Below are 23,066 nucleotides of genomic sequence, written 5' to 3'. Positions count from 1 at the left end.
TACCTTGATGAACAGCTCAGCCGTTCACACAGTTTTCTGCTTCAATGCCTTCAGTGTTATATAACAAGGTCAGGAAAGGACTTTACAATAACATAGACAGGGAACCTGACCTGTACATGGAAATGTTGCAGGAATTCACCGTATTACCTTAAAAATGTCTGTGACTGTGATCATGTTTTGTTATGAAACAATTCTCAAAAGGGGAATCAATATTATGCCAACAAAGAATCCTCTGAATATGTCTGTTATGAAGACATCCACGATTTGAGCATTAAGAGTAAGTACAATGTTGAAGTCAAATCATTGATAAAATCCAGGTATTTTCTAGAGAGCGTAATTAGAGAAACCAAGTTCTTCATTTTCTTGCGGGTTTATATATATTTTTAAATTAATGATTACTTTACATTAATTTTACGCTATACACTACTACTCAAAACTTTGGGGTCAGTAAGATTTCTGAAATGTTTTTGAAAGACTCTTATGCTCACCAAGGCTGCTGCATTTATTTAATCAAAAACCCAATGAAACAAAATTGTGAAATATTACTACAATATAAAGTAATTGTTTTCTTTTTGAATATATTTTAAAATGTAATTTATTCCTGTGATCAAAGCTGAATTTTCAGCATCATTAGTGTCACATGGTTCTTCAGGAATCATTCTAATATGCTGATTTAGTGCTGATGAAATATTTCTTATTATTATTATCAATGGTAAAAACAGTTGTGCTGCTATTTTTCTTTTTCTTTTGGTGGTAAAAAGCAGTAATATTTTTTTTTTTTTTCAAGAATAGAAAGTTCAAAAGAACAGCATTCTTTTGTAACATTCTAAACTTCACTGCTGGTGTGCATGTATGCAATCAATTCTAGCAACAATCAAGGGATCCACAGGACATTTTTCAAATTCTGTGCTGAGATTGTATCTCAGCAACACAGGTGTCACATGTGTCATGTGAGAATTGAGATCACAAAGTGTCACGTTAGAGTCTTCTGGAATGCAAGCAATCGTGCACAAACAACTCAAGCAGCTAATACTTTTACAATATTAAAATCAAACTACATCAACTGAGTAATTCATTTATTTTCCAAAGCATTAATGTGTAGACATACAGAAGGGAGATAAAGCTACAGCTGATCATGTTTTAAACTCTGTCAAATGTTGATGAACACTTCAGTGTCTGGATCAGATCAGAGTTTGCCCTTCCTCTTTTTAATGCGAGTCTTCCTCTTGGTGTTTGTGTCAATGATTGACTGCGACTGGTGCTTCAGGGTGACACGGGTGATGATATCACCCTCATCATCGCCACTGTCTTCCTCATCTGTTGACAGAAAAGACATGTAGGTGTGTAAGGTGTGTGTCAGCTCTGTCTGCTAAACGTAATTGCTCTGTTATTGTTCCCTGTACTTATGGATCAACAGCATTCATAGTTCCCATGTACCAGTAGGCCAGTCTCAGTCACACACAATCACACGCAAATGTGATCTGGCCTTTGAGACATTAACAAATCCACCACCATTCTGTACAACAGAAAGGTGAGCTTTAACTTCCACACAGCGTGCAGATTGAGGAATGGAACTAAATCAGAAGAGCACAGGTGAACATCTTGATAAGAGGGAGCTTTTGAACGGTGTACATCAAAAAAACACATGGCCGTTCCTGGTCAAGAGATTTCCAAGTTCACAAACCAGTGATCACTGGTGCAAAATGGAAATCTGAGTGCCCAAGATAAAGAAGTATAATGGGAAAAAAGTTTTAAACACATATAGTATGCCAAGTATGTAATCTCTGTATCCATGTTGATTTCATATGGCTTTTATGTTCAACAAGAAGTTTCAATTTAACAAATGTCATGTGGTATAACTATCAAGTAAAAACTAATAGCATATTTTCTTTATACCTTGATGAATTATAAAATGATAACATTTTCCAAGCTAAAAATAATAAAAAAAAAAATATAATTAAGTAGGATTTTTTTATTGAGGAGTTTTTTTTTTTTACCATATAAATACCCTGAAATGTATGACTTCATTCCCAAAAAGCTTAATTCAGATATAGGATACATGTATGGAAGCCCATTGCCACCATAAAGCAATAATTATGAGATAATAAGTCCATTATGGCATAACAAATTTTAATGATCAGGAAAAAGTCATAAATGTATTTATATATGTATATAAAAAAAGTTGAAATTGTGAGATAAAAAGTAAATTATAGAATAGAGTATTTAAATGATCAAGAAAAGTCATAAGTATTACAAAACGTTGAAATTATGAGATAAAAAGTCAATTATGGCATAAAAAATTAATTATCAGGAAAAGTCATAAATATTACAAAAAGTTGAAATTATGAGATAAAAAGTCAATTATGGCATAATAAAATAAATTATCAGGAAAAGTCAATTATGACAAAAGTCAAAATTCTGAGAAATAAAAGTCAATTATGGTAAAAAAAATTTTATTATCAGGTAAAGTCATAAATAGTTAAAAAGTTTAAAAAAGTTTAAATTAAAATATAAAAAGTCAATTATAACATAAAGAGAATATTGATAGAAAAAAATCCTAATTGTGACAAAACATTTAGACTTTTTATCTCATAACTATGACTTGGTATTTCACCAAAGCATGATTTTTTTCTTTGTGGCAGAAATGAGACTCCATGAGTATATGAGCTAGTGTCTCACCATCAAAAGAGTCCTGTTTCTGGGCCTCGTGCAACTGAATGCGCGTGTTGTACTGGGGTAGTTTTCCTGCTATCCTGGCAGGGAACTGCAAAGAGGCATGAAATAAACAACATATTAGTAATATTACTAAGCGTTATTTTACAACTTCCAAAAAAGTAACATATGACATATATTCCTAAAGTTAACAAAACAGTCAATGTTTCACTAGTTACACATCTTCAACAAGCCAAAATACAACAACAGCAACTTAACAGAATCATTGTTCCTCACCTCCTCTTCCTCCATCTCCTTAAGGATGGTTGCCAGATCTTTGCCCTGTAGTTCCTCCTTTAGTAGCATCAGTTTCTGCTCAGCCTCAGACATCAGCTGCAGTGTTTGTTCTTCTGAGTCTGGAGGCAGCTGTGGTGTCGGACCCTTCATCTGCCAGACACCAAGAGAAATACTCTGATATTTCTAATTTTGCATTTCATGCATGCATCGTTTGAATGTATAAACGTTTTCTTAATCACTAACTACATAGAAAACATCCCTGGACACTTTTTAATGAATATTTCTTATGCAGTTTCTACTCAATTTTACAACAAAAAAAACTAAAAAAACCCATTCTAATACACTACTGTTCAAAATTTTAGGATCAGTTTTTTAAAGAAATTATTTTATTTTGTGAAAAAAGTTAAAGACATTTTTAATGTTACAAAAGATTTCTAATCCAAATAAATGCTGTTCTTTTTAGTTTTCTATTTATATAAACACCCTGAAATACATGGTTTCCACAAAAATATTGAGCAGCACAAATGTTTTCAACATTGATAATAATAATAAATGTTTCTTTAGCACCAATCAAGCATATTATAATGATTTCTGAAGGATCATGTGACACTGAAGACTGGAGTAAAGATGCGGAAAATTCAGCTTTTCCATCACAGGAATGAATTACATTTTAAAATATATTCAAATAGAAAACATGTATTTTAAATTGTAAAAATATTTCCCAATATTACTGTATTTCTGATCAAATAAACGCAGCTTGAGTATGCAGTACAGTATGATGTACTATGAAACATACTGTAACTTTTAGAATTCCCATACAATAATTAAAATCTACATTTACTGAACTGCAACTATATGTAGTATTAAAGGGATAGTTCACCAAAAATGAAAATTCTGTCAGTAATTACTCACCTTCATGTTGTTCCAACCCCGTAACACGAATTAAGATATTTTTGATTAAATCTGAGAGCTGGATCACTTCTCCATACTCCTCTATAGGCTTCTAAAGGGATTGAAACTTGTTCCCCAAAAAGTTATTTAAGACATCGTTAAAATAGTCCAAGTGTCTACAGTGGCTCAATCTTAAGTTTATCAAACGACAAGAATACTTTTTGTGCGCAAAAAACCCCAAAAATAACGACTTTATTTCAACTATTCATTTCCTTCTCTGTGGTCCTCGAGTCAGTTAACGTAGTGTGATTGCGTAGAGCTACGTCACACGTAGGCTCACTATTGGCCGACGCTGGTCATGTGTTGGTGATGCGTGTGACGTATAACAACAGAAGCTTACGCTAGAGGGCTGCATTGGGATTGAGTCCCGCTGGGTCCCACGGGACCCAACGCAAATCTCGGGGGAGCGGGTGGTTTGAACTTTGCTGCGGGCGGGAATGGGCGGCTAAAAAAAACCTTCCGGGATCCGGAGGTAGCCTAGTGGAGAATGAGATGTCAATAAATGACGTGGAAAAGAAGCTCAAACGAGGTATTTACAGCACAAAACGTAAGCAAGGCAAGTCTGACATTTGGAGAAGTTTCTCAATTGTTTGCGACAAAGATGGAAAGGAACTGGACTTTGTTCATTGTGACAAATGTACATAGGATATACAGTGGTGTGAATAAGTTAGGCCCCCCATGCTAAAGTTGCCTAAAAAGAGGAATAAAAAATCATCTTTTGGAAATTGATCTTAATGGCTTAATTGGAAAAATGAGGAAAAATCCAACATTTAAGGACACCAATTTTCTTTGTGTATGAATAATGTATCATAAATAAATAAATGTTCTTCCTTAAAATACAGGGTGCATAAGTCATTGCCCCCCTATGTTAAATTCCCATAGAGGTAGGTAGATTTTTATTTTTAAAGGCCAGTTATTTCATGGATCCAGGATACTATGCATCCTGATAAAGTTCCCTTGGCCTTTGGAATTAAAATATCCCCACATCATCACACACCCTTCACCATATCTAGAGATTAGCATGGGGCACTTTCCATAAGATCATCTTTCAATGCAAATCAAACCAGCTATTAGGCTAACTGAAATAAAACCATGCTAATCTCTAGATATGGTGAAGGGTGTGTGATGATGTGGGGATATTTTAATTCCGAAGGCCATGGGAACTTTATCAGGATGCATAGTATCCTGGATCCATGAAATAACTGGCCTTTAAAAATAAAAATCTGCCTGCCTCTATGGGAATTTAACATAGGGGGGCAATGACTTATGCACCCTGTATTTTAAGGAAGAACATTTATTTATTTATGATACATTATTCATACACAAAGAAAATTGGTGTCCTTAAATGTTGGATTTTTCCTCATTTTTCCAATTAAGCCATTAAGATCAATTTCCAAAAGATGATTTTTTATTCCTCTTTTTAGGCAACTTTAGCATGGGGGGCCTAACTTATTCACACCACTGTATATATATTGACATTGACAACTGATGTATTATCACCGATTCCGACTTGTCAATTACAGCGATGTTTTTGAATGTTTTGTATACTGTATTTTCTTGTGGTAGGCTATATTTGTTTCCCTCTCGGGGTGTTGTTTTGCTTTGCGGCATCATATTTGCTGTGATAGGTCCACAACAGTGCGTTTTTACCTGTCCTTTTCATTATTTCAATTATTGTAGAAAGATGTAGACAGTGGTACGCCTGCATTAACTTCACTGTTGTTGAGATTTTCCCAGAAAACGACGGCTCATTCATTTAAGAAAGAAGTTGAAGAGGGACCCTCAAAAGATCTGCAATCATGTATTTGTATGTATTTATTTAAATCTATTTATCTAAATGTATTAGAAGATGTAGAAGAATAGAAAAACAGCAAATAAATAAAAAATAAATAAATACATTTAAATAAAAAAATACATTACATAAAAATACATTTAGATAAATAGATTTAAATAAATACAAATACATGATTGTATTTGATCCTAAGATACGACTATCTTTTAAAGATCAGTGCGTCAGATGCAGGCCAGGGAAACGAAACAAACAACCCCATGAAGCTCTTTAATAATAGCAATACATATACGTGTTTTTTCCTGCGGGACGGGAGAAGACACAAAATCAATGCATCTCTATTATTGTGCGGGTATAAATTCTAACCAGTTTTGTGGGTGCGGGCGGGAGTGGACATACATATTGCGGGAGTGGGCGGGAGTGTAACACATACGTTGCGGGAGCGGGCGGTAATGGTCAAAAATTCGGCGGGTGCAGGCGGGAGCGGGATGAAGAAAACAGTCCCGCACAGGTCTCTAGCTGACGCTATTACACTAGTGAACTGACTCGAGGCCCACAGAGAAGGAAATGAATAGTTGAAATAAAGTCGTTATTTTTGAGGGTTTTTGCGCACAAAAAGTATTCTCGTCGTTTGATAAACTTAAGATTGAGCCACTGTAGTCACTTGGACTATTTTAACGATGTCTTTAATAACTTTTCGGGGAACAAGTGTCAATCCCTTAAGAAGCCTATGGAGGAGTGATCCAGCTCTCAGATTTAATCAAAAATATCTTAATTCGTGTTCTGAAGATGAACGAAGGTCTTACGGGGTTGGAACAACATGAGGGTGAGTAAATACTGACAGAATTTTCATTTTTGGGTGAACTATCCCTTTAATGCTCTTTTGGCATGCAAATAGGTTAGCCAATCATAACAGAGGGCAGTAACATAGACTTCTTAAATGTACTATGGAAGCAGCTGGCATTCTGACATATGACCTACAAGCAGAGGAAGATGCACGTGAGGTCACGCATGCGTCGTGGTGCTCTTGTGAACACTGAGACTGATACAGAAGAGAGGAAATTACTGAATAAAGTCAATAGTTAGTTTTTATGGTGCACAAAAAGTATTTTCGTCACTTCATAAAATTAAGGTTGAACCACTGTAGTCACATGGACGATTTTAACAATGTATTTCCTAACTTTTTGGGCCTTCAAAATGTTAATTAAATAGCTGTCAAGGGAGCCCCCCCTGAGCCACCGGATTTCACCAAAAATATCTTAATTTGTGTTCCCGAACATGAACGAAGGTCTTACGAGTTTGGAACGACATGAGGGTGAGTAATAACTGACAGAATTTAAATTTTTGGGTGAACTAACCCTTTAACCAGGTTCACAAAAAGCCATGTTTTGTGGAGTATGTTTAAGCCTGGTGTCACAGACAGGGTTTAGATTAAGCCAGGATTAGGACTTAGTTCAATCAGGACATTTAAGTAGCTTTTATAAACATGCCTTAGAAAAAAAAAAATTTATTTTGTGCATCTTGACACAAAACAATGTCACTTTTATATTTTAAGATATTAAGACGGTTCAGTTAAAACAGCTCAAACACGCATTTCAGTCTGGGCCTCGGCTGAAGCCTTATCTGTGAAACCAGGGGGTTTATGTATTTGACAAGATTCATTAGTACCAGTGGTATGTGCTGTAGTTTGTCACAGAGCTGCTGCACTCCTGCTTTGACAGTGTTTAGTGTATGTGTGAGTCTGTCCAGACGATCTTTAACTGCATCACGGCGCAGCTGCTCCTGCTGCAGCTGACGCTCACAATCCTGCAGCATCTGTTGGCTGCTAAACAACCAAACACATACACAGAAGACAATTAGAGAGCTGCACGAGGACAATAATGTTATGTTATTATTCAGTCACAATAACAGAGCATGTGAAGTGATATCATAGTACTATTCATACAGCCTAATGTCTGTTCTCACCTTGAGAGTTCAGTTTCTCGTGAGTATTTCATATCCTGAAGCTGAGTTTGCAGTGTATTCCTCTCTTCCTTCAGTTGAAGCAGCATTCTCTCATTTTCTGCCTTCATCTTCTCCAAATGTTCCTGTGTTTCTCCCTGAGAGATAAACCTGTCCACTATTTCCTATTGCAATAGAAATCAGGAATCAACATTGCCTAACACAAGAACAGAACTAACATAGCTTAACAAGGAGTAATCTATATACACTGAAAACAACTGAATGTTGTCTGTCCTCACCCGTGAGTCTGTGACTCCAGTGGCCTCTTTGATTTGTTGGAAAGCTTCCTCAAAAGTAGAGATGGCTTCCACTTCTTCTACTGCGTTGGCACTGCGCTGGGCCTCGCTGCTCAGCTCATCGGGGTTCATGGCCGCCCACTGGGGCTAAACGTGACAGACGGAAGGAATGGAATGAAGGGGAGATGGCTGAATAAACTCGACAAAATTATTCTAAGATACCTAATTTGGGCCAAGCGGAGAAGGCTTAGTGAAAAGAACGGCCTAAAATAAATGTTGAGAAACATACACTACTGGTCAAAAGTTCAGTAAACTAAAAAAAAAATTACTTAATGTTTTTGAAAGATGCCTCTTATGCTCACCAAGGCTGCATTTATGTGATACAAAAATACAGTAAAAACAGGAATATTGTGTTAAATTATTATATTTTTTAAAATGACTGTTTTCTATTAGAATATATTTTAAAATGTAATTTATTCCTGTGCTGGTAAAGCTGAATTTTCTGCATCATCACTTCAGTGTCACATGATCCTTCAGAAATCATTCTAATGTGCTGATTTGATGCTCAGTTATGCTCAATTATAAATGGTGCTCAATTATTAATAATGGTTATTATCAGTGATGGAAAATATTAATATTTTTGTGGAAACTGTAAGTGCCTTTAAGGTCACTTATAATCAATTGCATCCTTGCTTAATAAAAGTATTAATTTCTCTTTTTTTATCCAAAACCTTTGAACGGTAGTGTATCACAGTTTACACAAAACTATTAAGCAGCAAAAACTATTTTTCAACATTGATAATAATAAGAAAAGTACTAAATCCATATTAGAATGATTTCTGAAGAATCATGTGACATTGAAGACTGTATATGACGCTGAAAATATAGCTTTGCATCACAGGCAGAAAACAGTTATTTTAAATGGTAATAATATATTTCACAATATTAATGTATTTCTCATCAAATAAATGCAGCTTTGATGAGCATAGAAGACTTTACAAAATCATAATTATTCCAAGCTTTTGACCAGTAGTGTATATACTTATAAATAGTTGAATTGTCTATTTTATTTTTATTTGTGTGTTGTGAGTTTTGCAGCATGCTAACACCAAGCTATATTAACATTGATCGCGAGTCCAGTCTCCTCCTGTGCACTTCACATGAGAAGTGCCATTAGTATGACACATATATTTTTATGCTTATTAGAGTATTGCATTGTTAGCTGATATGTGATGGATGATGCTCACTCTTCTCTTCATCCTCTCTGCCTGAGCAATCCTCTCCTCCGCCTGCTTCTTGTAGCGGGAGAGGATTTTCTCACGCTCTCTGCGCTCTCTGTACACCTGCTCCTCCTGTAGCTGCAGCTCAGCCTGGACACACACACACAGACACACATCTTAATGAAATGAGGCATTTATATAGCGCTTTATTATGTACTACTGTACACCCAAAGCACTCTTCAATCAGATCAGGTGGTCTCCCCTCAACCACCTCCAGTGTGCAGCATCCACTGTCAGAACAATGGTGCCAGTACGCTTTCCACACACCAGCTATAGGTGAAAAGGAGAAAGTGTGATAAAAGCCAATAGAAAGCATGAGGATTCTTATTAGTAGAATCAAAAATTCAAAACTGGTGAGCACATCCCAAACACCCCGATTGGGCTCAGGTGCAGGACAACTAAGTAACATAAATGAAAAAAGAAGCGTGAGGAAATCTTATTAGTAGAACATGATTGATAAAGGCCCATGGAGGGAATTTGGGCTGGAAACCGGAGTTACACCCCTACTCTTTTCGAGAAGCTTTACTTGCACAACCTTTACCATGACACACTTACACATATGCTTGCCTTATCATCTCATTACATTTGTTACAATTTATTAAATGCTTTGTCTTTACCTTGGCCTGATCCTTTGACAAGTGAGCGTCACTGTTCATGACCTGCAGTTCTTTCAGCACTTGTGTCTGCCGGCGGATCTCTGCCTCAATCCTGTCCAGCTGTGGCTGAAATGTAAGACTGTCTTCCTGAAGAAACAAATAAGAGGGTTATTTACCATGCTGTTCAAAAGATTGGGGTCGCTAAGAGTTTTAATCTTAAAGGGATTGTTCACCCAAAAATGAAAAAATTCTGTCATCATTTATTCACCCTCATTTAGTTCCAAACCCGTAAGACTTTCGTTCATCTAGGGTACACAAATGATGATATTTTTCTGTCCCTCCATTGACAGCCTATGCAACGACCACCTTCAAGCCTCAGAAAGGTAGTAAAGACATCATTAAAGTAATCCATGTGTCTCCAATGTAATGAAGCGGAAAAAAAACACAATTTACCACATTATTTACAAAATATTCATCTCCATTGCGAGTTCACGCGAGCACCGTGGCGCATGTGTGTTGGTGTTGACGCAAAAGCAGACGTTGTTGCACGAATGCATGCTGGAGATTAATATTTTGTAATTACAGTGGTAAATTATGTTTTTTTGCGCAAAGCAAAACTTTCTACTTTCAATAGATTACTTTAATGATGTCTTTACTACCTTTCTGGGGCTTGAAAGTGATATTTGCGTAGCTGTCAATGGAGGGACAGAAAGCTCTCAGATTTCATAAAAGAAATCTTCATTTGTTATCCAAAGATGAAAAGCAATTAATGACAGAATTTTCATTTTTGTTTGAATTCACCTGTTGGATGCTCACTTGTACAATTTAAAATAGCCTAACTGTTTTCTATTTTATAATGTCATTTTTTCCTGTGATCAAAGCTGAATTTTTAGCAGCCAATACTTTTCAGTCACATGATCCTTCCGAAATCATTCTAATATGCTGATTTGGTGCTCAAGAAACATTTCTTATTATTATAAGAATAAGAATATCTTTTGGTAGTGTAATGGTAGTGTATGAGTGTCATTGGATGACTTTAATTTTTCCCATCACATATATGGGGTATCATGCTTTATAATACACATCTGTGTGGGTTTATGTGTGTGCTGTGACAGTTCATCTGTTCTTTCTCAGATACCTGTAGGTGGTCCTTCAGTTTGAGGTATCCTCGCATTATGTGCTCTGCTTCATGATATTTCAGCTGCGTTTTCTCCAATCGGTTTTCCAGAATGCGCAATTTCTATACAACAAGCATACAAGTTCATTAATTTTCTTGCTTGAACTAACATATTTAATTGTGCTCATTAATACAGGGTGGGTAAACACTCTGCTTAACACTAATCATGACAGAGGGGAAGACGAAAGACTCGAGAGAAGGAAGAAGAGAATTTACATAGGAAGAATGACCACTTAGGGAAACTTATTGGCAGAGGTCCCTTCTTTACTGTAATTCTCATTATGATAATTGTATAATAATAATAATAGTAATAATAAAACATTGTGGGAATGGGTTTGGATAGGATAATTTTCAGTTTTTTTTAAGTTAAAGTAAGGAGAAATTGGAACAAAAATGATTTGACTGACTTAATTTTAAAAAAAAAAGGGTTAATTTTCTTACTGCTTTTTTCCTTTTGATTTTGGAAGGAAACCTGGACGATTCTTAAATTGTAAGATTCACCAGTGTTCATCCAAAATGCACAGAAAAAAAGACAATTTCTACCTTTTCCTCCTCCTCTAGTTTCTGGTTGTCAGGCAGAGGGCTTCTGCTCTGTGGCTTCATGCTCTGGTACTGGAGCTTCAAGTCCTCGAAACGCTGCCTCTGTGTCTGAGTGGTGTGTTTCATAGCATTCAGCTTCTTCATTTTATCACACACCTCTTTCTCCAGCACTGTCCGAGCTGACTGCACAACAAAAATTTCTGTCAACCACAAATTATATGCAGGTGATTCGACTGTAACCACGAGCAATTTGACTGGATAGTACAAGTGAAAGTAGTGAAAAAAAGGTTTTTAAATAACTGATATAAAGGTTCATTTAACTCCACCTTAACAGACATGTTCCTGAATGATGCTTTCTCCATCCCACGGCCTTGAAAAACATCCTTGATTACTTGTTCACCTCCCTGGACAACCATGACCAATATATGCATCAAATACATCTATAACGTTACTTAAATTATATGGTTATGTTTTAACATTACATATATGTGTGTGTGTGTGTGTTTATAATGTCTGACCTCAGCCAGTTTCTTGTGCAGGTTTTTATTCTCATGTCTAAGCTGAAAGATGGTTTCTCTGTTCTTCTTGATGGCAGACTGAGAGCTTTCGAAATACGCGCTTCTGTCTCCCTCTAATGGACAGAGAGAGAAAAACATTCAGCGGCCATTCGAAGTTGGGTGTAATGTCATGCAATATTAACTTTCAGCAGACAATTTTATTGAGCTCTTTATTCAATTTAAAAGTAACATAAATGTATTCAACACCTATAGAAGCAACTTTGCTATATAATAACTCAAGGCTGACATTACAACACAACATTGCCATCCTTGAGAATACATGATTAATAAGAACAATAATAAGAAAACAATTGAAATACTTATTACTCCACTACTGCCGCAATATTACTGAATATTTAAGCAGGTTTTAAGTTAACTGTTTCAGCTTAATTGGCGAAATCTGTAATAAAAAACTTACCCAGAAGTTGAATTTTTCTTTGGAGCTCCGAAATTTGATTATGGATAGGGTGCTTGATGCCCCCTGAGACAGACGTGCCAGGCATTTTTATGAATATTTATTATTTTGAGGTTTAAATTTGGATTTCTGTCTCTACCGCCGTGCCGACAGCCTCCTCGCTTGTGTCTGAAATTCGTTGCTTAGCAACTGAACCACAACGTAGCTGGACGTTGGCTCGTGAATATCAATTAAGTTACGTACCTTTACGCTCGAGAAAGCTAATTAATATTAATTAATTTCTCAACCAGATCACATCACAGATTTAATATTTACACTCCGAAACAAACAAGTACAAACTGAAAAATGGCTACGTCACATGCACGTATTGAAAAACACTGCAAAAAAATGTTTTATTGTAATAAAACGAGTGGCTTCCATTATATAAAAAAACGTTGTCAGATAGCTATAGCCAATGGTTATCATTATTGTAACGAAATATCACAATTTTAAACACAAACACTGTCGTTACTTAACCCTGCAAACAAGCCCGCACTGGCCCTTTCCGGGCCCACTTAGGGCTAGCCTAAGGGCCCCCAGCAGGCTGCTAGCGCAGGGCCCATGAGAATTTGCTCATTGGCAAAACGTTGGCCCTGCATGGGCAGCCCTCACTTAGCCCTCAGGAAGCCCTCACTAAGCCCACACAGGGCCCGCACACACAGGGCCCGCAGAACGTTGGCCCTGCATGGGCAGCCCTCCCTTAGCCCCCAGGAAGCCCTCACTAAGCCCACACAGGGCCCGCACACACAGGGCACTATTCAACTAAAACAAAAGATCTTGTTCACAATTATTTATTTTAATTTTATTTTTTTCAAAATTAATCTGTTTCACTATAAATACTTTTCGGCTACTATAACTATAAGTCTTTGGGAAAAACAATTATTCTATACATCTGAAATGAATGCAGTCACCACAAAAATGTACAGTAGTCAAAGGGATTTCAAATCAATGTATTTATTAAATACAAAATATAAAACATTCAATTCAGGTCAATACAGGTTAATAAAGGTAATTTAACACTCTGAAAGGGACTAAAAATCATCCATACAAATATAAAAATAATTCAAATAAACATAAAAATACCTTTGCTGAAAAAATAAAAAAAAGTTTGGTGTGCTAATCATTCATTGGCAAAGTTCACTCTTCCCCCGAGGTCTCTTGACTAGTCAGCAGACGGTGGTACCGCTCCTTTCGTCCACCCGCTCTGTCTCTTGAATTCCGCAGCCACACCTTTATCTCACTCTCAATTTCGGAATCACGAGGACTTGGCTGAAAGGAACATTTTCTTACAGCCTCTGAAAAGCAAATAGGCATGAGACAACATGGTGTATGGGAAGTAATTAATACATGCCATTTCTAATACCACATGCTTACCTGTTACAACCCTCTTTAGCCTCAGGCTCTGAAAAGGTCTCTTTTGGTTTGAGCCATTCCAGTTCAATTGAGTGGCTAAAGAATGGCCAATCAATGTTGTCAATATTCTCCTAGTTGCTACCTGGACATTACACCCACCAATGGTTCCTAGATAGGCAGTCTAACAGGAAGGAACATACACAAATTAAAAAGGGATTTTTCAATAAAATGTCAACAGCAGCTAATTATTAGGTCCATAGATAGACAACTAAAAACAAACAAATATACAGCAAACAATAAAGTTTCAATACGTATTAATTGCGAAGGGCTTTCACTGTGACTGTGGTTGATGAACATAAATCCTCTCTGTCTGCATGTGAGAGAGAGAGAGAGAGAGAGAGAGAGAGAAAGAGAGAATGCACACAGTACTTACATCTACTGTGTTTACGTGAATACTCGACTTGGCATTTTGATAAATTTTTGTGTTTATTTGGCCATTTAGGAGCACAACCGAAGACAAAGGCTATGCTTGTCTGTGTTGCGCTCGGAGCATGTGCAAAGAATTCCGTTCTCTTTCCCGACTTATCGCACTTTTAATATTTCTTTTCAATATACTGCACATCCTGCTTTTTTTTTTGGTAAGTATCCTCTAAACACAGTTGGTTATGTCTTAAATAAGCATAAAAGTTTTTAACAGAAGCGGCAATTCCCCGGTTGTATGATGAAGTTAAGCGAGATATTCTGCTGTCACTCTCTTAACCCTGAGCATGTCGATCAATTTTTGTTTCTGCATACAAATATGAAAATGTAATCATTTAAAATAATTTCAACGTAGAAGAAATTACTTTATTCGGTGCGCATTCCAACACTTAAGACGAAATTGTTAAATAATATTTTTTTGACTTTCACAAAAACTCTTGTGGATGTATGAGCATAAAATACCACTGACACCCCACAACCTTGTGAAAATCCTTCCCAGAAGAGCGAAAGTTATTGCAACTGCAAAGGGGGGACCAAGTCCATGTTAATGCATATAGACTTGAATGGCATGCCATTTAAGTTCTTGAGGGTGTAATTGCATACTTTTGTCCATATAGTTAGAGCCAGAGGCTCGGTCAATGCTAGTTCAAAGTAATTGGTCTTGAGAAGAGCTACTGTTGACATACCAAATCTTTCCGACATTGATGATCTTCCATTTTTTGCTCCAAGATATCCATGTCCTGGTAGCTTTGGAGGGGTAATATGACGTCATCAGGCAATGTGACCTCTTTTGTGCTTGATCGAGAGCTATTTGCCACTGTTCTCTCCAGCATAGTCAGCCTGTCCTTAATCTCCTCTAGTGTACTGACTAAATATCTATCAATACCTGAAAAGGAAGAAAACAATTAAAACTGAGCACAGAGACCGTTTTAGCAGAATAATAGGCTATAAACTCGATTTACGTCATTTACTCTTTTGCGCATGCAGGCCACATTTAAAAAATCAGTCAGTCAGTCAGTCAGTCTGGCAATAAATCGGATCTGGCAATAAATCGGAATTGAGCATTAATGCCTGCAGTCTGAACAGCCTTTGTGGCTTTCTGTGTCACTTTCTCTGTACTATACTATAGTACTATAATACATAGCCTTTACACAAATACATGATAACTAATGTTATTAAAATACTATTGTATCTGTAATAGGTGAAAATATTAAATGGGCTAATGAATAGAGATGCACAGATTGACCGGAATGGGCCGATTTTCCCGTGATCGGCCATGGCCGGCGACCGGCCGGTCAGTCCATATGCCGATTTTATGCCAGTCAAATGCACTCATGATTACCATCGCTTAGCATCAGCATCACAGCAGTTTCACACCGCAAGCGTGAGCGGCGCATATTTTTTTGGAGTGCATGTTAACCAATGAGTGCATTCACAACGGCAGCATGAGCAGAGCGTGAGCGTCACGTGCGTGCAGTGAAGCAGTGAAGTGGGTTTCGGCACTGAGTCTAGTTTTTGCTGTGCTGCCCCGTTAGCTCAATTAAAGTGAAAGCACCCTTTCGATAGACAAAATAGAAATTATTTCTATTTGAATTATATCTTATTTTATTTTCTATTTGCTCAAAATGCACAGAATAAACATGTGTAGTGAGTTTTAACAAAAACTGGAGTATGTCTGAAAATAAAATGAATAATAAAAATATTTATAGAAGATACACGCATTTAAGCTTATTTTTAATCATTCAGTTGCATTATAGCGATTATCTGTTAAAAAAAATGTTATATGCAAAATGTTCTATTAAAGAAAAGATAGAAAATAAATATTTGTGTGTGCTGTAAAGTGGTTAGAAAAAATGAAATCGGAATCGGCTAAAATAGGTATTGCAGGTCAAACTCAATGAAAAACCGGAAATCAGAATAGGCCTAGTGTGCATCTCTACAAATGAAACAATAAAATCCACAGACAATACATTACAGACAAAATCCTCATATAATTAGGTAATGTAAGGCCTAGCCTAATAAGAAAGAAATGGATATTAACATTGAGTTCTTCTATCAAGAACCAACTCTTATTGTATAACCATCATTACAAGATGTAGCCACAAAGAATAAAAATAACTTTTGCTTCCAAGGCTAGAGAGGTGTAAGCCTTTTTACAGTCTACTAAACATACCTGCTGATAGAGAGTTCCTCACAGGAAGGGGGAAGGCTGCAGGTGAAGGACGGCTTGCAAGTGGAAGGTGGACCTCAGGTGAAAGTTGAAGGCGACTCGCTGGTGGAAGGTGACTCGCTGGTTGAAGGCGACTCGCTGTTTGAAGGCGACTCGCTGGTGGAAGGTGACTCGCTGGTGGAAGGTGACTCGATGGTTGAAGGTGACTCGCTGGTTGAAGGTGACTCGCTGGTGGAAGGTGACTCGCTGGTTGAAGGTGACTCGCTGGTTGAAGGTGACTCGCTGGTTGAAGGCGACTCGCTGGTGGAAGGTGACTCGCTGGTGGAAGGTGACTCGCTGGTGGAAGGTGACTCGCTGGTTGAAGGTGACTCACTGGTGGAAGGCGACTCGGGGGTGGAAGGTGGCTTGGAGACAGAGTAACCAGAGATTTATGACCAGAAGGTGGCAAACCCATGGGTGATGGTGGAACTGGTGGCTGGTGTACGACTGCAGCTGTGACCGTTTGTGATTGTCTCTGCCTTTTCAGTGGAGCAGGTTCAGGCTCGAGATCAATGTAGCGTTTGGTAGGTCTGCACAAAATGAGGAAAAACAATCCAAGAATGCATTTTAACACACATAAACAGCTGGCTCATACTAAATAACTGGCTCATACTATTTTAGATATAGTAATAGTTTGCTTTCAGGATCTTGTTCACAACATTTATAACTTAGAATGCACCAGCACTATAATTTATGTTTAATATTTAACCTAATTTGCATAAATGTACTAGACAGTAAAAGCAATAGAACAACACTTACTGTCTTGACCGCTGACTGCGATCTAATTCTTCAGGTTCACTGGCTACAATTAGATTTGTTTCTGCCATTTTGGCTTTATATCTTGCCTTTTCATAATCCACTGTAAGAAACAAAATAAATGTCAATAGGTCTTTCATCCTTTCACATTTACCTTGACACATTTCATGCAATGCTTAGTTTAAGTTATATACATTTCTGGGAGAGAAAAAAAAATCTACCTGCTGTGCCCAAAACACAGATTTCATGCGCTTTCCAAGTCTCTCCAGGAACTTCATGCATCAACAAAGCTGCCTTCTGTTTACCAGGGTCAGTATAAGGTGGCCACAGAGTTATGGAGGAGTCCTCATTAAGCCATTTGCTGCTCACAATCCCTACTGAGTAATCTGGGAACTCAACAATGCTGTACAGGGCCATCTCGCTGGTGAGGTGGTTCGCTGGTGGAGGGTGGCTCACTGGTTGAAGGTGACTCGCTGGTTGAAGGTGACTCGCTGGTTGAAGGTAGCTCGCTGGTTGAAGGCGACTCGCTGGTTGAAGGCGACTCGCTGGTTGAAGGCGACTCGCTGGTTGAAGGCGACTCGCTGGTTGAAGGTGGCTCACTGGTTGAAGGCGACTCGCTGGTTGAAGGCGACTCGCTGGTTGAAGGCGACTCGCTGGTTGAAGGCGACTCGCTGGTTGAAGGCGGCTCGCTGGTGGAAGGCGACTCGCTGGTTGAAGGTGACTCGCTGGTTGAAGGTGACTCGCTGGTTGAAGGTAGCTCGCTGGTTGAAGGCGACTCGCTGGTTGAAGGCGACTCGCTGGTTGAAGGCGACTCGCTGGTTGAAGGCGACTCGCTGGTTGAAGGCGACTCGCTGGTTGAAGGCGACTCGCTGGTTGAAGGCGACTCGCTGGTTGAAGGCGACTCGCTGGTTGAAGGCGGCTCGCTGGTGGAAGGCGACTCGCTGGTTGAAGGGGACTCGCTGGTGGAAGGCGGCTCGCTGGTGGAAGGCGGCTCGCTGGTGGAAGGTGACTCGCTGGTTGAAGGCGACTCGCTGGTTGAAGGTGACTCGCTGGTTGAAGGTGGCTCGCTGGTGGAAGGTGACTCGCTGGTTGAAGGTGACTCGCTGGTTGAAGGTGGCTCACTGGTGGAAGGTGACTCGCTGGTTGAAGGTGACTCGCTGGTTGAAGGTGACTCGCTGGTTGAAGGTGGCTCACTGGTGGAAGGTGACTCGCTGGTTGAAGGTGACTCGCTGGTTGAAGGCGACTCGCTGGTTGAAGGCGACTCGCTGGTTAAAGGTGGCTCGCTGGTTGAAGGCGACTCGCTGGTTGAAGGCGACTCGCTGGTTGAAGGTGGCTCGCTGGTTGAAGGTGGTGGAAGGCGGCTCGCTGGTGGAAGGTGACTCGCTGGTTGAAGGTGACTCGCTGGTTGAAGGTGACTCGCTGGTTGAAGGTGACTCGCTGGTTGAAGGTGACTCGCTGGTGGAAGGTGACTCGCTGGTGGAAGGTGACTCGCTGGTGGAAGGTGACTCGCTGGTGGAAGGTGACTCGCTGGTGGAAGGTGAGAGAGGGGGTGGGGAGAGGGAGGGGGGGAGAGAGAGAGGGGGTGGGGAGAGGGAGGGGGGGAGAGAGAGAGGGGGTGGGGAGAGGGAGAGAGGGGGTGGGGAGAGGGAGAGAGGGGGTGGGGAGAGGGAGGGGGGGAGAGAGAGAGGGGGTGGGGAGAGGGAGGGGGGGAGAGAGAGAGGGGGTGGGGGGAGAGAGAGAGGGGGTGGGGAGAGAGAGAGAGGGGGTGGGGAGAGGGAGGGGGGGAGAGAGAGAGGGGGTGGGGAGAGGGAGGGGGGGAGAGAGAGAGAGGGGGTGGGGAGAGGGAGGGGGGGAGAGAGAGAGAGGGGGTGGGGAGAGGGAGGGGGGGAGAGAGAGAGAGGGGGGTGGGGAGAGGGAGGGGGGGAGAGAGAGAGAGGGGGGGGGAGAGAGAGAGAGGGGGGTGGGGAGAGGGAGGGGGGGAGAGAGAGAGAGGGGGGTGGGGAGAGGGAGGGGGGGAGAGAGAGAGAGGGGGGTGGGGAGAGGGAGGGGGGGAGAGAGAGAGAGGGGGTGGGGAGAGGGAGGGGGGGAGAGAGAGAGGGGGGTGGGGAGAGGGAGGGGGGGGGGAGAGAGAGAGGGGGGTGGGGAGAGGGAGGGGGGGAGAGAGAGAGGGGGGGTGGGGAGAGGGAGGGGGGGAGAGAGAGAGGGGGACATATACTCTAATTTACTCCGGTCTTATTTTGAAATGTCATAACCTATTTATAGCTAGTTTTACATCATTTACATAGCCTATCTGTTTAAATGTAATTAAATGTAGTCTTTAAGGTAATTAAAATAATCTGATAGTGATAAGTAGATACTTTACCTCAGGAAAACTCAGTCGTCCGTGGTGATCCAGTCAGAAGAGATGTCCGCTGGGCGAAGGGCACTGACTGCAGCTCTGCTGCAGCTTTATATATGCCCTCTGCATTCTTTCGCGGGCTTGCCACGCGAGTGATAATTTATGAACTATGTAATTTTATAAACTTTTTATATTTTTTTAATTTCAAAAAAATGTTTTGTATAGCCTACATCTAAAATACATTTCGTTATTGTACCCCGGCATTATGACTAAATAAAATAAAATAAAAGTGCAGTGTTTTTAAGAAAGAGTGAATTTAGAAATGTAAAAAATAAAAATACAATAGCCTGTCTGGATGTTGGCATATATTTTAAATAGCCTACACACTCAGGATGTCCGTGTCTTTTTGACACCATGGGAAATGAATGGAGAAGACTATAAAAACGATAACTTGTCATAGAAATCACAGAAACATGGACAATGGCGTTGCAACACTATAAATGCACAATTTAAAAATAATTTTGTTTTTTTTTACAAACATTTATTTCACGTTAATGTTTGTTCACTCATTGCATTTTTACGATGTGGTACGTTTGTTGTTAAACATTTACACAACACAAGGAAGCTTGATTTCAATCTTTTAATTAAATTGAAAAAAAGTATAGCACAAATAAATAGGCTAACAATAGCAAAAGAAAAGTTTTGGATAGGTCTAGTAGCCTGATCAGAAATACAGAATATAAATAAAGTAGCAGAATCAACTGTAAAATAACACTGGGCAACTTTCTTTATTAAAAAATGGTAACACTATAATAAGGTTTAATTTTGTTAGCATTAGTTGAACCAAAAATTTTATAAGACATTTTTAAGAAAGTTGTATCTGTTAACATTAGTCAATGCACTGTGAACTAACATGAACGCACATATTTTATAATAACAATAACAAAGGCTATTGCTCTCTGTTAGTTAATGCATTAACAAATGAGACCGTATTGTAAAGTGTTATCAAAAAATCTATTGCCTAACAAAAAAAAAAAAAAAAACCTAAATAAGTCATTGGATAACATTGGGCTGCATATAAAGAAACTAAATGCATGTGCCATGGATCAATAAAATGGAATCGCCTCTGCACCGACAATAAGGAAATTATTTCAATCAAACCATATCGTTGATGAAAATAATACGAGAACAATTATAACGCAATGTTTTTGAAAAAAAAAATATTTTTAATATTACAGTGATAGTAAACATCTTTAATAGCTTAAGTACGGTTTCAAATGACATTGCTGTCAGTGTGAGCTGCGCGCGCTGAAGCTGAAGAGAACGAAACTGAATCGCTTTGCTAGAAGATTAATCAACTCAACGGTTGCCCAATTTACTAATTTATTACAATAGTGAATACAATTATAATTATATGACAGTCCCAATCAGCTTTTAATGTTTTGCATTGTTGTTTAAAGTGCGCGCGCTGAAGCTGAAGAGAACGAGCACCGGGAAACTGAAGAACTTTTCTAGCAGGTTGTTTAAACGAAATGCATCATATGTGAGATTAATCATATATTTATATTACATCAACTTTATATCACGACTTATCTGCAAAAAATGACGTGAATGCACAATCGAACTTGTGCTGGTCATAATGTGTAGGCCCTGTTCTGGACGCGCTATTCCCACAACAAGCGCGCTGAAACGGCAACTAAACTCAGAGAATTTACAACGTTTTATTACAATAATGTTCTCATTATAATGGCATGTATATGACAGTCCCAATTATAGTTATAAATGTGCATTTCTGTTTAAGCTGCGCACGCTAAAGATGATCACCCGTACAATGAAGCGCTACTGCATCATTAACTCAAACCAAACGCATCCCATATTAGATTAATCAGATATATATACACAAAATAAACATGTTATTGCAACTTACAATGGCACAGAATGCTGCGAATGCTCAATAGAACTTGACTGTGCTTGTCATGAAGGCTTAACTCCATAAACGCGCTCTTTCCGCCACAACGCGCTCGTCGCGCTGAAACACTGCGAACAAGAATTCACAACATTCTTTTGCAGTAGTGCTCTTATTATAATATTATGAAGCTTATGTGACAGATTTGTGCTGCACACGTTGCACTGAACTGTATATCTTCCTTTTCGAAGTGAATCCAATCATTCAGAACCATCATAGTGAACAGCGCTAATCTCTCAACTGAAGTAAATAATCTATCTATCGGCTTTGATATATTGGCCCAATTTTCTTATCGGCTCGATAACGATAACGTCAAAGACCATTTATCGGCCGATATCAATATGTGGTCGATATATCGTGCATCCCTAATACCAATATATTGGAACGTCTGTTTATATAGGCCTACTCCATTAATAAAGGAGTCCAGACATTGGAAAAATATCAGTCCACAATCCACATGTTTTTTATATTTAATATGAGGGAAATAGACATGCGTGACACAAAAAATCTTTAACTTTTAGGTATAGCAAATTATTTTTTAGAAAAGTCTGCTAGAATAACGTCGCTCATAAATCATGAAAATGCACACATCTACCAAAATCTTTAACTTTTAGGTATAGCTAAATATTTTTTAGTAATTCTGTCAATTACATTAGATTTCATTGAAGGTAAATTGGAGCGGCCACACTGAGCTGTGCGTAACGCCCACAGACGTGAAGTGAACGCTGTCCGGTACTGTCTGAAAAGGTTAACTCTGCGGCGATGCTTGTGCAAAACAGATTTAACTAATCATAAAGTCAATCAGGATACATAACACAGTAGGCCTACACTAAAAAGTGACTGTTCTTTTGTGACTGTGCCCCCTCACCCCCCCCCCCCCCCCCCACCCCCTCCCCTCTTACAATATAGTTCCAACGTCACTGGACATGAAGAAGAGCTAAATTGCGAGATGGACGTATGCGCATATTTGTTCTGTGTTTTCTTTCTAAACAGTTATATGTTTATGTTGTATTTTTCATGTTTTCATCACGCAATCATGTTTTTGATGCGGTGGGGACGCGTTCACGTTACATGTGAATTATCAATTATCAAAATAATATCCTTTTTAAAGTAAGATTTGTTCTTAGAGTTTTTAAGGGATCTCGCATTGTCTTGTAGACACAATCCAATGCAAATTATTTTTTCTTTTTATTCCTTCTGAGCAGATAAATGGAAGGTCTTATGAATTTCACATTAAATTTTAAAAAGGAGCCAAAACGTATGAAAGTGGGCTACCTAAACAAAACCTGCATGGGCCCAAAGGTACAAAACCAGCTCTGGGCCCGAACGGGATGGCCCACAATGGGCCATCATGGGCTTAATGTGGGCAGCACGCTAGTTTGGGCTGCTCACAGATAGCCCGCGGTGAGCCCAAAGCAGTGGGCCTCGCCTGGG

At 39.0% G+C, this 23,066-nt stretch overlaps 1 protein-coding gene across 4 annotated transcripts; it reads right to left on the bottom strand.

Moving 5' to 3' along the window:
• Positions 1-1,059: 1,059 nt before the first annotated feature.
• Positions 1,060-12,725, bottom strand: odad3 (outer dynein arm docking complex subunit 3). 4 transcript variants are annotated; one of them, XM_077199639.1, is made up of 13 exons: positions 12,495-12,725; positions 12,038-12,150; positions 11,846-11,923; positions 11,523-11,702; positions 10,941-11,042; positions 9,824-9,949; positions 9,174-9,296; positions 7,930-8,073; positions 7,655-7,815; positions 7,358-7,514; positions 2,950-3,099; positions 2,680-2,764; positions 1,060-1,317 (listed from the first exon to the last, which is right to left on the bottom strand). In XM_077199639.1, the coding sequence occupies exons 1-13, from the start codon at positions 12,577-12,579 to the stop codon at positions 1,187-1,189; spliced, it is 1,635 nt and encodes a 544-aa protein (XP_077055754.1). In that variant the 5' UTR covers positions 12,580-12,725; the 3' UTR covers positions 1,060-1,186. The 4 variants fall into 4 exon arrangements, with proteins under 4 accessions (XP_077055754.1, XP_077055753.1, XP_077055756.1 ...); XM_077199638.1 differs by having other exon boundaries at positions 2,950-3,103; positions 7,359-7,514; XM_077199641.1 differs by having other exon boundaries at positions 7,358-7,511.
• Between the last annotated feature and the right edge of the window lie 10,341 nt (positions 12,726-23,066).

The sequence above is a fragment of the Siphateles boraxobius genome, unplaced genomic scaffold, assembly GCF_051911475.1.
Source record: "Siphateles boraxobius isolate OS27281-9 unplaced genomic scaffold, OSU_SipBor_1 41, whole genome shotgun sequence".
In the NCBI taxonomy this organism is placed as follows: Eukaryota; Metazoa; Chordata; class Actinopteri; order Cypriniformes; family Leuciscidae; genus Siphateles; species Siphateles boraxobius.
Note: the sequence above shows the minus strand (reverse complement) of the source record. Positions and strands in the feature narration are given on the sequence as shown.